General features: G+C 33.7%; 1 protein-coding gene across 1 annotated transcript in view; it reads right to left on the bottom strand.

Moving 5' to 3' along the window:
- CTNNA3 (catenin alpha 3) overlaps positions 1–17,797 on the bottom strand; it is a 1,601,008-nt gene that overhangs the window by 1,197,365 nt on the left and 385,846 nt on the right. Inside the window, exon 7 of the mRNA XM_049790484.1 lies at positions 16,517–16,720. Coding sequence (XP_049646441.1) covers positions 16,517–16,720 — 204 coding nt within the window. The remainder of the gene's footprint in view (positions 1–16,516; positions 16,721–17,797) is intronic.

Raw genomic sequence — 17,797 nt, 5'->3', positions numbered from 1 at the left:
AAAAATCTCCCTAATACATTTTTTTGCTATGATATGCTATCATTTTTTTCTGCTGTAGTTCTATGTTTGAAAATTAGGAATTATTCACAAATTTATATCATAATGCCTAATCTTTTTCCTATTTTAAATGACTTTGCCAAGTCAAATTTTCTAAATTTCATTTTTAGATGAATATAGAAATATCATAAAAGACAAATTCACTAATCTGATTATGCATTAAAATATATTATTATTGATATTATACTATCAATCTAACATAAACATTTTTCTAATAATTAAATTTTAAATAGCAAGCAATCTTTTTTTCAATAATCTTATGAATGTTTAAAAGTATATTTCAAAGTTCTAGAAAATGTTGATTCATAAGCTTTGATTATAAGATCCTTAACTGTCTATAAGCCCAGCATATAATACGAATGGCTCTATTCTGACTGTTGGTTTAAATACAAACTTAATTATTTGAGGCACAAAATTTTTGCATCTACTGTTCCTTCATCTTCTCTACAATGGTCCCTCTTCCAGTAAAGAATATTAGCTATTCGGGAGTTTCTCCAAAGGATAACAAAATCAGTAGTTAAATCATTGCATATTTGGATTCTAAACTAGGAAATGGCATCAGGAAGATTCACAACATTGATGTTGAGATCATTGGATGCTCTCTACAACACCAACAGTATCTTTTAAATGCTGCTGCATAAAGCAAAACTTGTGAGCAGCTCAAAGCGAGTGATAAATAGGGTAATAAGACTATGGACAGATTCCATTATCTCAGTGTACCGCATTGCCAGGAAATGTAAAGGGGCCAACAACACATCATGTTTAGAAAATTTACTAACCTTATTTTGGTATTTGCTATAAGTAGGAGACTAATGAAAAAGGGTACTTGAAATTCATTTTGTCCTACAGGACTAGCCTCTTTTTTCTGTATCTCATAAATGAATGGCAATGATTTAAACTTCTCAAGTTCCTGGTCTACATATGTCTTCAGAAATGTTTCCTCCAATGCCTATGGAATATTTTTCTTTGATGTACATATGACAAACTCCCCAGTCTTTCTTAAAAACACATATTTTTTTTCTCTTCTCCAGCTCGTCCTAAAAATCAAAATACATTTTTTATCTTTTAAAGACTATATTCCCAACAAAGCTGTCTAGATAGTGCAAGAAGGAAGACATCTTAGCTTTTCTTCCCAAATTAACAACCAGCAATACAGAACTGCAAAGAGACTCCTCAAATGTCATTTTGCTTTTTTTTGTTTAAATTTCATCTGTGAATATGTATAACCATGAGTTACTTCATCACATTTTCCCCCATTGCATTGTAAATATGGGAAACTAAAAAAATGAGATAAGGAATTTTATTTCTTAACTATTTTGAAAGGAATTGAAATATTTATGATAGCATGACAAAATTTCATGTGACAATTTTTAAATGAACATTTTAAATAGCTTTTAAGCAAAAAAAAAATTGAGAGATACTTGTTTAAATGGCTAATAACAAAACAACCTTGACCTTTCTTATAAGGTTTTTAATTCATCACGGAGTTATACTTTCCTTTTATTCTAGAGAGAAGGTCAAACTCCCCTTCTGTGACTGGTAAGAGTCTTGATGCTTAGGTCTCTGAAATTACAACTGTTTAATTTGCCAAGACATCTGTTTCAACTTAGGCATTGTCTGCTTTTTGCAGCAGAGACCCCATATGCAGAACTCAGTCCTTTTGCAGGATCCACGGAAAATAAATCTTGATATTTTGTAAAATTTCACCGAACATTTGGGCAGTAATTTACATCACAAACACAAACAAGATCTTCAGAAAAAATTCAGTTCTTAAAAGCTTTCAGAACATCCCAGCATAGCATTATGCCAGAACCTTCTGCCCTTCCTTTCTTCTCTTTTCTGAACTCTTCCCAAGTGACAGACAATTTAGTCAATTCTCTCATATTTTGTCTTCTGCTCACTTCAGTGTCACTCACCCATAGTTTACCAAGACATTAATATACTTTCTACCACAGAAAAGGAAGGTCTAAAGTCGCAAGCATACTTTTTCTATATCACAAAGAACTTTTAGCACGATTTTATGCAACAAAAGTTTATAAATGAATCAGCGTTTGACAAATGTTCTTTGAGCTGAGAAATATTTTTTCCAATGAACCGTCACATATGATCTAGAGCACAGACTTCTAGCAGGTCTAAAAGCAGAGCTCAGATTTGTAGAGCAGGCAGCAGTGTACCCAGATCTTCTTCAGTCTCATTTTACATTTCTCTCACTTCATAACTCACACCTCAACATGTGACCGAAGTTTGGACAAGAATAGACTACAGAATTTGGTTACTAGTTGTATGTAAGAAATATTTCTTAAGTTAAAGTGAACTAAATAGTATGAGCCTTCTACACTGAGGAATATAACTACAGTGATAGAAATAAAAAAATTGGAAAGATAGGGACTGAGAATTGTCAAAATACTACTGATGAATGAACAAAGCATGGGTGAGAGATTCTGAATCTCTGCCATATCAAAGCTCTGTATAGTTTTTATTTCCCTAAATATTTCTAATAGCACTTATTTACCATAAACATAAGCCAATAATGGTTGATTAACATATAGTTTGTTAAGCATACATGCTATTTACAAAAAATAAACTATACTAGATAAAAGGGAAAGTTAATAGGAAAGTCATAAGAAAGAAAAATAGTAGTACTCTATTATTCTTACTAATAACTTGAACAGCATTTGTTCACAAGAAAATATGCAGCTAAATGGATTTTGATAGCAAATCCGTATTGTGTAAGTATTATATTAATTCATTTATAATAAAACTTAAGCATCACTATGAGAAGAATTAATGTTTACTATCATGTATGATTTTTTATTTTATTTTATTGAAATCATTGTGATTTACAAAGTCCTTCATAGTTAAGTTTCAGACATACAATGAATCTGGGCCAGTCCCATACCAGTATTGACCTCCTAGAGTGTATCCCAACCATCACCCTTTGGCTTCTAGCCTGCCAGTATTAGAGATCTATTTAAAGTTGGTTAAGGGTTTGGGTCTCCTGATTCCATTGTTATTTGGGTTGGATATTTAATCAGTTCTTTTTTTAAAAAAAAATCTCCAACAATGCTCATGAGAGTACTTGGCACCTGACCCTTATCCTTTCGTATTTGAGTTTCTCCTCCTACGCTCGGTTTCTTTCCTTCCCCTCACTACATGCTGGAGTCAAAGGTGTTCTAGAAAACTCCCATTTAGACCATTGCATTTATTCATGCAACTATTCTAAACACTACATATGTGATATTCTGTATTTATTGTTCTTTTGGTTTACTTTATTTAACATAATATCTTCTAGTTCCATCCATGTTGCTGCACATTGCATGATTGTATCATTTCTTACTACTATGTAGTATTCCATTGTATATATGTCCCACATCTTTATGATCCACTCATTTGTTGCTGGACATCTAAGTTGATTCTAAGTCTTAGCTATTTTACTAAGTGCTGCGCTGAATAGCGATGTGCATACATTCTTTTGGATGAATGTTTTTCTGTTCTGCGGACATATAATCTGGGGACATATAGCCAAATAAGCAATATAAACCAAAATAGGTAATATGGCGACTCAATTTTGAGTTTACTGTGAATCCTTCATACTGTTTTCTATAGGGATTGGAACAGGCAGCAATCTTACCAGCAGTGGAAATTTCTCACCACATCCTCACCAACAGAGATTGTTCCCAGTATTTTTTATATGTGTAAGATATTCCATTGTTGTTTTGGTTTGGATTTCCCAAATTATAAATGATGACGATGAGCATGTTTTCATGTTTCTGTTGGCTATCAATTGGTATTCCTCAGAAAAATGTCTGTTCATTTCCTCTCCCACTTTTTGATGGTGTTTTAGGTTTTGTGGAGTAGACTTTTGTGAGTGCTTTGTATATCCTAGATATCAAACCTTTATCTGATGTGTTGAGTGAAAATTTTTTCTCTGATTCACTTATAGTCTTCTAATTTTAGCCTGTGTTTCTTTTGACATACAGAAATATTTTATTTTGATGTATTCCTACTTATTCATATTTGATGCTATAGCCCTTACCAATGGAATCCTATCATCAAAGACTTCTTTGAGGTCTAAATATTGGAGTTTCTGTCTGTTTTCCCAATGAACTTAATGGATTCTGTTCATCTCATGGTCTTTGATCCATTTTGAATTGACTTTTGTGTATAGTATGAAATAATGGATGCTCTTTAATTTTTTACACATGATTATTCAATTGTTCCAACACCATTTGTTGAAGAGACTTCTTTATTCCACTTGAAATTTTTGACTCCTTTGTCAAAGATTAATTGGCCATTTATTTGAGCTTTATCACTGAATAGTCTATTAATCTATGCTTTTAGGAACATTGAGAGCAACTAGATTAAAAGAAAAGGGAACAGATAGAATATTTATAATATGCCTGTCATAAGCAGGCACTATTCTCATGCATTTACATCCTCAGATTTCATCCTGGTTAGACAATAAAAACTTGCGAATATTTTTGAAAACATTTCATTGCATGAATGCTGCCTCCTAAATTTCTGATTTAACTGGACAGAGATAAGCTAATTTCTGGGTAAAAAAAGTTCAGACTCTCCAGGTGATTATAAAGTCCACCTAAGCTAGACTGAAAATAATTATTACATGATTTTTTACATGCCATCATCAAAACAATCTGGCTTATTTTATGATTCCTTTATTTATAAAAAAAATCAAGTATTTAAAATGTTGAGAAGTTGCCTCAGATACTAAAGTAAACAAATAAATAGCGCAGGTGATATTTAAACCTATGTTTCTCCTATTTCAATAATCTTTCTCACACCCACTTTATCAAATTTACAACCCCAGATTATTAATATGGATTCATATTTACTAGTTATTCATTGTTTTATTTAATACATTTATATAATTTAATATATATTCTTGATTTAAAAGTAAATGTAATAAAGTATCTTCTGGCTTTCATTTCCAATAAAGTATTAAATTGTTACAAAAGATAAAGTTGTTTTATATTTTATGCAATTAAACTATGATTTATTTTTTGGTTTGAAAAATGCACCTGTTTTTCTATTCATAGATAAACTGTGCTTTAAAATTATGTATTTCCTATTATAGATTTGCCTTTCATAGATAGGGAAATGACATAAAATATCCAAGAAACTTTTCAAATAAATTATATTTATCAACAATTTTATTTTATCTATCCCCTTTCAAGGGGAAAGGTATTACTGTGATAAAATATTTTGAATTATCAAATATAAAACTTAAAAGTTAATATCTTGTTTAAACTTTAAACAAGTTATATATTTTGTAATCTAATTTATGAACTGTTTCTAACACTTTATGATATTCATACGTTAGCATGTGATTTCACCTAGACAACTGACAACAAATACCTAAATAATAAAAATTCTTTTGGTTTCTATCTTAAAATATATTAACAATGGATTCTTTTTAAAAGGTCACACTAAAAATGATATTACCAATCCCTAAGGCAACATATTCTACTAGGCTAGATTTCATATTTCTGAGAGGAGATAGATAGCATCTCACAACTCAACCTCTGCAGGAATCATTAACTCAAGCACATATGTGAAGACTGTATTTCTCACTAGATTACAAATCCAATATGAGTGTTGCCTTTGACTTACTAGCACTATAAAGATTAAAGCAAAGTATTGTGAGTAAAGGAAAAGTCCTTCAATGTTTCAATATTTCCAAACTAAAATAACTTGAAAGTTTTAGGTCAAATGAATAAGCTTATAAGTCAGTAAGTCCTGCTTTTACCTTACACATACTATATACAAGGGTTGCAGGGATATACCCTTTATTTGTGGTTCCCCCCACTCCTGTATATGCTTCATTTAGCTTAATGTGTCACACTATTACCAAGATCACTAGCATGATCCCTCCCATGCTTTATTCCAAATATTTCTCCTCAATCGCAAGATTGAAATTATTTTGGCCTTCTTCCAGTTCATCCTGGGACACTGAACTCTTGACCACTGCTGTGTCTGTATAAAAATATTGCTTTTTAAGAATCCACTTTCTTTTCTTCACTTTTCCCTTGACCAGTTTCAAATATTTTTTGGAAGTCTCTGACATAGAAGTATCATCCAGGGGGCAAAAAGTTTGCACAGTGGGTAGGCCATTTGCCTTGCACATGGCCAATCGGGTTCTAGCCCCAACATCTCATATGGTTCCCCAGGCCTACCAGGAGCAATTTCTGAGTGCAGAGCCAGGAGTAACCTCTGAGCACTGCTGGGTAGGTCCCCCCAAAAAACCACAAACAAACAAAAAGTATCATCCATAAATCTCTGTGTATTTATCTAAAGCTGGTCCTCTTTTTTACAGATCATGTATGTGTTTCATTTATATAAAATATATAATTGTAAATTGAGATTGTAATTTATAAATTGTAATTATAATTCAGGAGTCTGCTTTAACCTCTAAACTGTTGTATTTCCAGAAGCATAAACACGCCCTTATAGCACACCTTTATAATCTCATCTTTTACAATGCCATATGTATAATAACTGCTCGAGACCTACTTATGAAAGAGTGAATCAACCAAACACTATAAAAATGGTTAAATAAAGATGCCCTGGAGTTATAACATCTTAGATCAAACACTGATACAGCCACAAGTGATTCAATTTTCTATGTCTAAAATAAGAATTATAATACTGTAGTAACTTTGTAGAGAGTTGCTGCAATAATTATACAAGAAAATTACTGAACATATAATAAACGTTAGTCACAGTTATTATCTAGATACATGCAATATTTTATTTGTACTTATGGTATATAGTTAACTACTTTAGTCAATGTAGTTATGTGTATATATTATATATAAATGTATGTGTATATATAAAATGTAAAATCCTATTTTATTTATAATATATAAATATATCCATTATATTTTATAGTAATCAAAAATCCTATTATATATGCTAGGAATACCACTTTTTATAAGATTTATAAGATTATGTTTCATTTATAATTCATTTTAATTATAAGTAACATTTTTCTAATTTATTTTTGATTCCTACCATTTTATAGTAAGAATTATAATCTTAAACATGCTTGCATCAATTATTATTATTTTATCACTATGGACACTATGTGGTTTTTAATCTCTTTCACTCAGATTTTTATTATTTTTAGGGTTCTTAGAGTAGAAAGGTACATTTTCACCAATATAGCACAGAATTTCTATGAGATATCAAGCAATATTTGGGGAAATGCCAAAATAAATTAATGGAGTTAAAAAGAGAAAAACAACATCAGATAAGACAGGAACAAAAGTAGAATAGTATTTCACAATTCTATATAAATGCAAAATATGTATTGAAAATGTGAAGAAAGTTCAGAAAGAGAGCCAAAAGCAAAGTGTTAATGATGAAAGAAGGTCTAATTTCTCTGTTGATGGCATTATACATGGGAGAGTATGCCCAGAAAGGAAAACTCATATCTTTTTTAAAAAATAAAGACATATTAATACACTAAAAACTGCAAGGAGATACAGCATTGTATCAAAAGATGATAGCTCATACCTAAAATGTACAATAATAACTAATAGGCATAAACAACTAACTAATTACAAAACCGGCTAAAAATAATTTTTCACTGAAAGGTATACAGGTAGCAAAGAAAATTTAAAAAAGACGTTTGATATCACAGCAAACAATCAGGAAAGCTCAACTGAGATCATGATGTTCAATGATACCTATTAAAACAAATACAAAAAGAATAGAAACAACAAGTGCTATTGTGTGAATGTGGGGGAAAAGGAATCCATCATTCACCATTGGGGGAATATTGACTAGTTTAACTTCTATGGATAGTAGTGTAAAAACTTCTCCAAAAATTAAGAATTAAGCTGCCATATGATTCAGCAATTCAATTTCTTGGCAACTACCTCAAGAACCCAAAATTGATATTGAGAAGAAATATATTTGCACATGTATCTTTATCATAGGACTATTCACAAATAGCCAAAATATGGTGACAATTTATGCCTAAGGACAAAGGAGAGGATAAAATAATTGATATATATATATATGATTGATACAATTCAGTTATAAGAAAAGATTAAATCATGCAATTAACTGCTACATGAATGAAGACATTGTGGAATATTAAAAAGAAAGTGAAAGACTAATAAATGTCCCGCAGTGGTCGGCAACCTTTTTTTTTTCAACTGAGCCAAATCTCGCCAAAATCACGACTGAAATTTATTTTGAGAGCCACACAGGGCAAGCACTGACAGAGGCTAGGAGCAGAGTCCTGACTCCTGGAGCGGCCGCCCAGCACACAGAAGAACCAAATTAAAAGTGTAAAGAGCCACATGTGGCTCGCGAGCCACAGGTTGCCGACCACTGGTAACATAGCCTGTCCTATGGAGCTTAGTTTGCCAAGGTGGGGAGATAAGGGTTGAAACATTGGTAGGGATTCGGATACTGTAGTAGTGATGTGGTGCTGAAATGGACACATCACAGAACTGCAAATTTCAGTACCTCAATAAAAATAATTCTGATCAATTGATGACTAAGGTATAAAATAACCATACCCTTTTGTTGGTGTAACATTAAATAATGTATCCTGTAATGTAGACTGTAATACTATGGAAGAAAAGGTGGAAAGTCTTCTCCATAGAGTTACTATGGTATGTTATGCACCAAACAAAAAAAGAAACTTTTCTCTTTTTAGTTGTAACTGAACCACCAAACACACAGTGCTGTGAACCTTCAGGGAGAAGTTGGATATATCTTGTTCAAAATTCCTACCTGCCTGTATATTTAAAATCGCCAAGAAGGAAGGGAGATTTAGTAACCGTAAGAGGCTGAAAGAAGTTTGCTTGTGACTTTTCCACTGCATACATTATGTAATCACTCAGTATTCAGTGATTCTGAGGAGAACAGGTGATCATCACACAGATTTGGGGAATATCAATTGTGGATCACCTGTAAAAGTTTCAAAGTCATCTCATAAATGCAATCAAAGACAGAATTATAGAAAAAAGAAACCTCAATACAGGTAATTCTTAAAATAGAATCATGCAAGAAAATCGCTTACCTAAAGTTTTGCTTTATTTGCATATTGAACACTAGAATCTGACACATAATTGTGTATAATAAATAAGAGTAACCCACCTTATGTATAAGAATACATACATTTTTGGGGGGTTGGGTCACACCTGGCAGTGCTCAGGGGCTACTCCTGGCTCTGAGCTCAGAAATTGCTTCTGGCAGACTCAGGGGACCATATGGGATGCCAGAGATCAAACCCATGTCGGCTGCCTGCAAGGCTGTGCTACTGCTCTGGCCCCAGGATTTTATTTTTTAACTAGAACTTCAAGGTACATGGAATACTTATGGAAATGAGCAAGTATACCTCATAATAAGATTCATTAATAGATTCTTCTATTATTCTTCTATCTATTTACTCAGACAACTTTTGTCCGTTCTAATATCCAACCCATACAAAAATTAAAAGTGTAAATTTTATTTTAATTTTTTACTTTAAATTCTAGCTGTATAGTGTTTTAATTCATTTTAAAAAATCATAACTGCTATATCACGGACTACAATGGCAACATACCATAACACTACCTTTTAATGCCTTTATCTTACTATACTTTAAATAACCTCTCAGCTTTTCTGCCCACAGGTGCCCTTGGATACAAAGGGCGGACAAACTAAGGTGGCAACTCGGGATACCACACGGGATACCATACCTTGCTTGCACTACGAGATGGCCACAAGAAAACTCTTTAACATACACTTTATCTTTAGGTAATACCTTCATTTAGGAATTGAAGCACGTGACCAGTCAGACCACTGAAGCAGTACCTGAGACGTACAGACTTAAACTACAGGCTCTATTCTTCGAACACATTCAATCAAACCAACATTCCCTTGCTATTCTCTCCCCTCTCCTCACTACTTTTTTTTTTCTTTTTCTTCTTCTATTCTGCTCATTACTTTTCTCCCTTTCTCCCCCCCTTTTCTCTCTAAGGTATTTTCTCTTTTCTCTCCCTTCAAACCCTTCCCATACACCTTCCCCTTTGCCCCCTCCGGAAATCCAACTATCCCCTCACCCCTCAATCCCATCCAGATCTCCCACCATATTAAAACTCTTCACCCCCAGTCCTTATTCTATTAGGCATCAAGATCTACCTCCTACCCAATGAACCAGTACCCAGCACCCAGGCGAGAGGACACCCAGATAAAACCACACCTCGTCTCCTGAAAGAAAAGACAGCCAACTCCCCTATGGACTCATGCTGCGAGGCCCTCCCGACCAACTCCCCCTAACGCGAACTGCTCCTTGAAACCGGGCCTAGATCCAAAAGTATCCCCAATGCAAGAACTCTTCCAAGACCCCCCTGCCGCAAATATTTACCAATCTGAAGAAGGTCAGGGGGTGGGTTAGGAAGATGCCTGGGAACCCACACACCACAAGAAAAACCCAAAAGACAATGGGAAAATCTGTACTTCCAACATAGGCATAAGACCTGTAATACACCACCTCTTTACCTGCCCTCCCCCAAATGTAAGGTAGTCTTTTGCACCACTTTGGTCCCATAAAAATTTCGCTAACTCATTTTATTTCTTTTTTTTTTTAATTTATTTATTTATCTTTTTTTTTAAATGTTTGTCCTTCATATATATTTGTGAGCACATACAGTTTCAATCCCCCCCCTTTTTTTTTTCTTCGTTTTTTGGTAGGTGACCTGTGGCTGTTATCCCATCAGTCCACCCACGAATACACAGACATTATAATGTAGCACCACTTCCCCCTACAAAGGCACACTAAGTAAAGGGGAAATTTTACATTTAAAAAAATAAATAAATAAAAGAGAGCTCTTATCTACTAGAGATAGGAACTCATAGTTATTTAAAATATAGGGATATCTCCTGCCTTGAAAATATGTCATGTGGAATCAAATTAGACCTCAGGTGATTAGATACCATTCATCCAGCCTTGAACCCTGGATCTCCGACATAGAAACGGCACAGCTCTCCACAACAGCTGCAGGAAACAAACTCCATCCAGGACGGCCTTAATACGACGAGACCAACAACAAGGCCCACCTCTAACATGATATCCTGACAACGGGGAAAATGCGATCATTTTGACCTTAGAGCAGATTAGCCTACCTTACCAACTAACGACAAGACAAAACCAGAAGTCTTGGCTCCCTTTGGTAGGACAAAAACCCAAGATCGGGATTTACAGATGACTGGCTGCTTGATTCACGACCAGACTGTATACATCTTGGGACCAATAAATAAGCCCTAGTTTAGGGTTTGAACTATGACCTGCACAAGAATCATGATCCCCAGCCCCAAAGATCCGGCAGAGACAATTGTAACGGAATGGGGCTTTTGGGAGCACAAAGAAAGACGCTATCCTAGGTGCCACCCTAGGCTCAGTGCAAAGACCAAGATCATCAACCACAGAAGATGGGTTAAAATGACACTGAGGTAACAGAACCTCTAGAACCACAAAGACTGACTTCATCATAAGTCCCACCTCAGGATCTGTACAGATACTGAGACCTCTAAACACAGAGCAGAAGTCTTCCACACACCAAAGGAAAAAAAAAAAGAAAGAAAAAAAAAAAAAAAAAAAAAACACCACCGGGAAAGTAAAGGATCCTGAGCAATGTCTAGAGTTGATCCCATGACAGTATGCTCCAAGGACGGAGAAATCCCATATCTCTTAGGCCAAGTGAATTCTTTTTCGAATGACCCCAATATTTACTGTGCCAGTGCAGGAGGGAAAAAAACAAAAATACAAAAAGCACAAAACCTTGGTTATTTTTTTGATATAAATATATATAGTACCTTCATTTATTATTGTTATTATTATTTTTGATTTACCAATCTATTTTGGTCGATTTCTCTGTTTGGATGTGATTATTGAAAGTGTAGTCCCCAATTATACTTATTTTTTTTATTTTTTTTTCTCTTCCTTTCTTCTCTTTCGTTATGTGCTATGCCATGTTTCTTAATTCAAGACCATGGCGTGATTTTTGTTTGTCTGTTTTTGTTTTATTTTTTTTTCTACTTGTTTGTTTGTTTGTTTGTTTTGTCTGCTCTGTGTGGTGCTTATCGAAAGAGCTGGAGCCCTCACTGGATATTTGACACTTCTTTTGGTACTAGTGGAGTGTTTCACCTACTTTTTCTCCATCTCCCAGAGTGATGATGAGAGCCTTTAGAAGGACTCCGCCCATTTTCGGGGTATTAGACTCTTACCCCAGTTTATTGCTTTTTTCTCCTTCAAACAAAACCACGCAACTTGAACTAGCTAGTCCTGACTCCAGATAGAGGGGGAAATAAGGGAGGCATCAGGACCAAACAGGTGCAAGACTACTAAGTAGTGGGTTAGATACAGAGGGGACCACATATTCTAGCCGCCCTGGGGTGAGGGAAAAGGAAAAGGGAGGTAGGATAGAAACGGAGGCGTAGGGATGACAATTTGGCGATGGGAATCCCCCCTGATTTTATGTAAATATGTACCTAAAATATTATTGTCAACAATATGTAAGCCATTATGATCAAAATAAAAATTTATATTAAAAAAAATCATAACTGCTATATCTTGTCATTAAAATATTAAAGCTGTAATTAATGTTTCTAAACCAGATATGTTTTTAGGAGCTAAGTGGGGGCCTTATCTTAGAACCTTAGATTAACATAAAAAAACACATAGAATCTTTGTGCTGGTTTTATTGAATTTTTGTACTTCCCATGATAAGGAACACATTAAACTTAAGACATGCAAATAAATAGGTCTCAGGATAACTACTCAGTCTATTTTTTAATTTGCTTACTCACCTAATTTTAATAAGAACAATGAATATTCACAAGAGACACTTGAAGTAAATAGGCAAGTGAAAAATCTAAAAGTAATTGATCTCTGCAAGGAGTCCTGTCCTACCTCATTCACTCTAGAGGTGCCATCTCTCAACTCTCCCACTAATTACAATGGTAGCCCCCAGAGAAAAGCACTAACTGCCAAATAGCCTAAAAGTTAAAGGTCCTATCAACAGATACAGATCAAAAAATTGTCAATATAATTTCAGTTCATCTCCAGAAAAATATCCACATAATGGTTAGTAGACCTATAATCTGCACATTTATATGCAAAGTACTATTACGCAGCTCAGAGGTGAATTTTATAAGAGTATAAAATATGAGTATCAATTTTTTTGGCCACAACTGGCAGCACTTAGGGGTTACTCCTTCCTCTGTACTCAGAAATCACCCCTGGCAGTGCTCGGGGTAACATATGGGATGCCGGTGATTGAACCTGGGTTGGCACGTGCAAAGCAAATGCCCTACCCACTGTGCTATTGTTCTAGTCCCATGAGTAAATGTTTATACTTTGAATATAAATATAAACTTTAAAGTATTAGCTCTGAATTATATAATAAATGTTTACATATATTTAAATGAGTCTCCTGGTCACGTGAAATACCACACCTAATACCATATTATACTAGCTTGTCTACAAACAGCAGGTAGAACACTAAACATTACCCACACAAAATAAGTCCTTCATCTCCTAAAAAAATGCCTTTATCAATGAGTTTTTGGCATTACACCCTAAGAGAAAGAAATACCTAAACCCAGTAAGAGCACATGAATAACAAGCTTCCTTAGTAAGAGCACATGAATAACAAGCTTCCTTACCTTTGCACTTTTCTTTTTCTTTATTCCTGTCGCATCATTAACCCTTCCTACCTTTTATCAATAATTATCATATAAATGCAATGAATATATTAATTTTAAAAGCTGAAAAGAAACAAACATTAAATTCAATTTACCTACATATAAATAGTAAGTACTAAGCATCTGTTACCTGGAAGACACTATATTCAAGGCCACAGAGAGGTATAAGTGGAAAAATACACAATATATAATATAAATTCAATTTAATTTATGCAATATAAAAATGTACAAGCTATATCTCCAGGGTATTTGTTTATCTTCCTCTGCCAGAAAGGGGAAAAAAGATGGTGAAATGTTAAAAGAAGAATATAACATCTGTTAAGCATGAATAATATTGCAATAAAATCAACAAAATATATGAAGAATATTCAAATGATGACAATGGTGTCTACCTTTAAAGAATAGATATTAAGGCAATTACTGAAAAAATAATTCACCTTTCATAGCTATTTGGCTATTACAAGTAATTAGACTGTATACTCTTCATTCTTATAAATAAAATTTAGCTAGTTTAAAACCAAAATATTTAACAGAAGAATAGAAGTAACAAGTTTGGTGTACATGTACATGAAAGTAATCTTTAAAACTGATCAGATTAAATCTTGGTAATAAAAATAATAGTGAAAAAACACGTATGTATTTTCAGTGCTTTACCTAGTATAATTGTAGTAGATACATTTTAAGCATGTCCCTGTGCTTTCTATACATGATAAATTACTTCTCAGTAAAAGTAATTATTTTTCTAATGTTCTTTAACACTTTCAAAGAATACATTTCAGTTATCACTCAACAAATTATAAACATATAATTTTAATTAAATAACTTAATAAATATTATATATATTAATATTTCAAGTATAAAATTTGTATGTACCTACAAAAACATTCTTAATTCAGTTTCATAATGTTTTAATTTTTATTTAAAAGTTTTATTTAAATTTAAATAAAATTCTGCTAATGAATGTATCTAAAAATTAAAATAACCATACCTGAGAGATACAATGAATTCTTTATACTTTTATGATATATAGGTAAAGCAAGCTAATATACAATCTAATTGTATTTTATCTATAAACTTGAGAATACTTTAACATAATAAAGAAAGAATTAGAAAGAAGGAATTCTAATTAACAAAATTTACAATTTTGATTTCTTGACAAGCAAAAAAAATTTGGTCAAAAGTCAAAGTCAAATTAATATCAAGAGCATGAAAATACATAAAATATATTCAATGGTCCTCAAAATTCAATAATTTTAGAGAATTAAATTATTTACATAAATGATTTATATAGAACAATCCTAAAATTGAATTTCATACCTAAAACAGCATTAGAAATTTTAAAATATACCTTTATAAACACTTGAATTATTTTACTAGTAATAAGACAAATGAGCAAAATACTTCTATTATAATTGTCATTTTGCTCAGATTTCTTTCTTAGGCTTCATGATCAATATATAGACAGCAATATCTTTTGACCTTTTCATTAGTTTTTTAAATGGCACTGAGAATCCCATAGTATAGATGGATATATATGTATATATACCACATATTAAATGAATATACATTATGTGATTACATATAAAATCCAAGGACTTTGGGGCCAGAGAGTCAGCATGAAGGTAGGGCATTTGCCTTGCATACAGAAGGATGTTGGTTCAAATCCCGGCATCCCATATGGTCCCCCATACCTCCTAGGAGCAATTTCTGAGGCTAGAGTAACCCCTGAGTGCTGCCAGGTGTGACCCAAAAACAAAACGAAATATACAAAAAAAAAACAAGGACCTTGAAACAAATAGTCTGCACTTCCCAAAGTCCAGCACTTCTAATATTTCTGAGTTAGCCTCAATTGCAAAAACAACAACAACAACAAAATAAAAAACAAAACACACACACAATAAAACACCTCCTTGAATTATTTCATGTTTGTTAAAGACTAGGAACTATTAAAGGGATGTGAGTTCATTACATCTTCAGAAATGACCACTGAGTTAGGAAGAAAAAAATGAGAAAAAAAAATCTTCTTAGGAAGTCACCTAGGGTACCAGGTATTGAACTCCAGTCACCCCGTTCAAGGCAAGCGTCCAAATCACTGTACTATCCTTCCAGCCATTCTTTTCTTTTCTTTTTTTTAATATTTTTCCTCTTTTATATAATATCTTGATTTAAGCACCATGATCACAAACATGTTTGTAGTTGGGTCTCAGTTATTATATATATTTAGAAAACCCTAAAGACTCTACCAAAAAAGCTTCTAGAAGCAATAGATTCATATAGCAAATTGGCAGGCTACAAAAATTAATGGCTTTCTTATACACCAAAAATGATGGAAAAGAAATGTACATTAAAAAAGCAATCCCATTCACATTAGTGCCATACAAACTCAAATACCTTGAAGTCAACTTAACTAAAGAGGTGAAGGACCTTTTGTTTTATATTTTAAATAACGTGAAACTTCAAATTCCTTTCATCAGTTATGACCCCCCCCCCTTTTAGCTAACATTGTAATACTGCCTCAAACTGAACAAATACATGAAACCTTCTGTTAAATTCAATCCCTTCAACTTTCTATCTCAATGGCTCTGAGGATTCTCAAATATGAACTAATGCAGGACCTAATCAGAAAACCAACCTAGGGAAACTCCTGCACTCATTTAAAATGCATCATGCTCCCTCCTGCCCCCAGGAGGGAACCTTCGCTTAATACATGGATTATAAGAAACCAGTAGCTTACATTATTCATGTACTCTGATAGGAGGTCCTGGAGAGCCTGGCGGATAGCGTTGCATTCCGTGATAATTCGCTCCCGGTGGAAATCCCTTGTGCATGATGAGTCTGCCAGCAGAGCTGCCCCACTGATAATGGCTTCCAGACGTTTCTCCAGTGATGGTCTTATTTGATCCTCAGTCACTGTGAGTGGGTCCAAGACAATTAAATTCTAAAGGAAGAATAAATTTGGTCAGAAGTCCATTGTATCCTTTTAGAGAAAAAAAAAAATCAGTGCTCATTTATTAAAAAAATTTTTTGAATTGAATTTTTTATTGAATTGAATTGAATTTTTTATTGAAACCAATTTGAATTACAAGTCTTTCACAGTTGTTATTCAGGCACATCGTGACAGTGAATTAGGGTCATTCCTACCACCAGTGTTGACCTCTCTTCCGCTAGAGTTCCCAGCATGCAACCCATAACTCTGCCCTTAGTCCCCTGGACTACTAGTGTAATAGGTCCATTTTATATATAGTTTGTTATAGTTGGGTCTCTTGATTCTATTGTCGTTAACTTTGGTTTGGGTATTTAGGTCTGACCATTTTTGATTTTTACTGTTTGGCCCCTGGGTCCATCACTTTTTTTTTTTTAATTCTTATTAATTTTGCTTTGGAAACCAAACCCAACTGTGCTCAAGTTATAGTCTTAGTTTTGTGCTCAGAGATCACTCTTGGCAGGGCACAGGAAACCATACAGGGTATTAGATTCAACCTAGATTGGTGGTATACAATGCCTATGCCTTACCCGCTGTACCCTATCCCCAGCAGGCATTCTATTTTAGTGAAAGACAGGTGCTATTTTGTTTTCACTTTCAGAATTCAGATGGGCACTTACACCTCCTTGATCAAGTTACACAAAATTAAATGCGTAACTATCATTTATCAGTGGCAAATATATGCAACGATTATGATCAAGAACTGCATTCAAAGCTTTCCTTTTCCACTCACTGATAATATGATCTTATTAAGATTTCATTTATTCTCAGTATCACCATTCCAGTCTGTAAAACTGGATTCTTGGCATTGTCTTATTAAACTATTGTAAGAAAAATATGAATAGGAGCTAGAGAAATAGTACAGGGATAATTGTGGTAGAGAGCTTTGTCTTGCTCTGAGCCAATGTGGATTTGGCCCCTAGCACCATGCACGATCCTAAAGCCTTCTGAGGAGTAAACCCTGAGTGCAGAGACAGAGTAAAATCCAAACACTTCTGATGTGCCCTCCCCCACAAAAATGGCAATAAAAAA

Source organism: Suncus etruscus, chromosome 17 (genome assembly GCF_024139225.1).
Source record: "Suncus etruscus isolate mSunEtr1 chromosome 17, mSunEtr1.pri.cur, whole genome shotgun sequence".
Taxonomy (NCBI): Eukaryota; Metazoa; Chordata; class Mammalia; order Eulipotyphla; family Soricidae; genus Suncus; species Suncus etruscus.
This window is presented reverse-complemented; position numbering and strand designations above follow the sequence as displayed.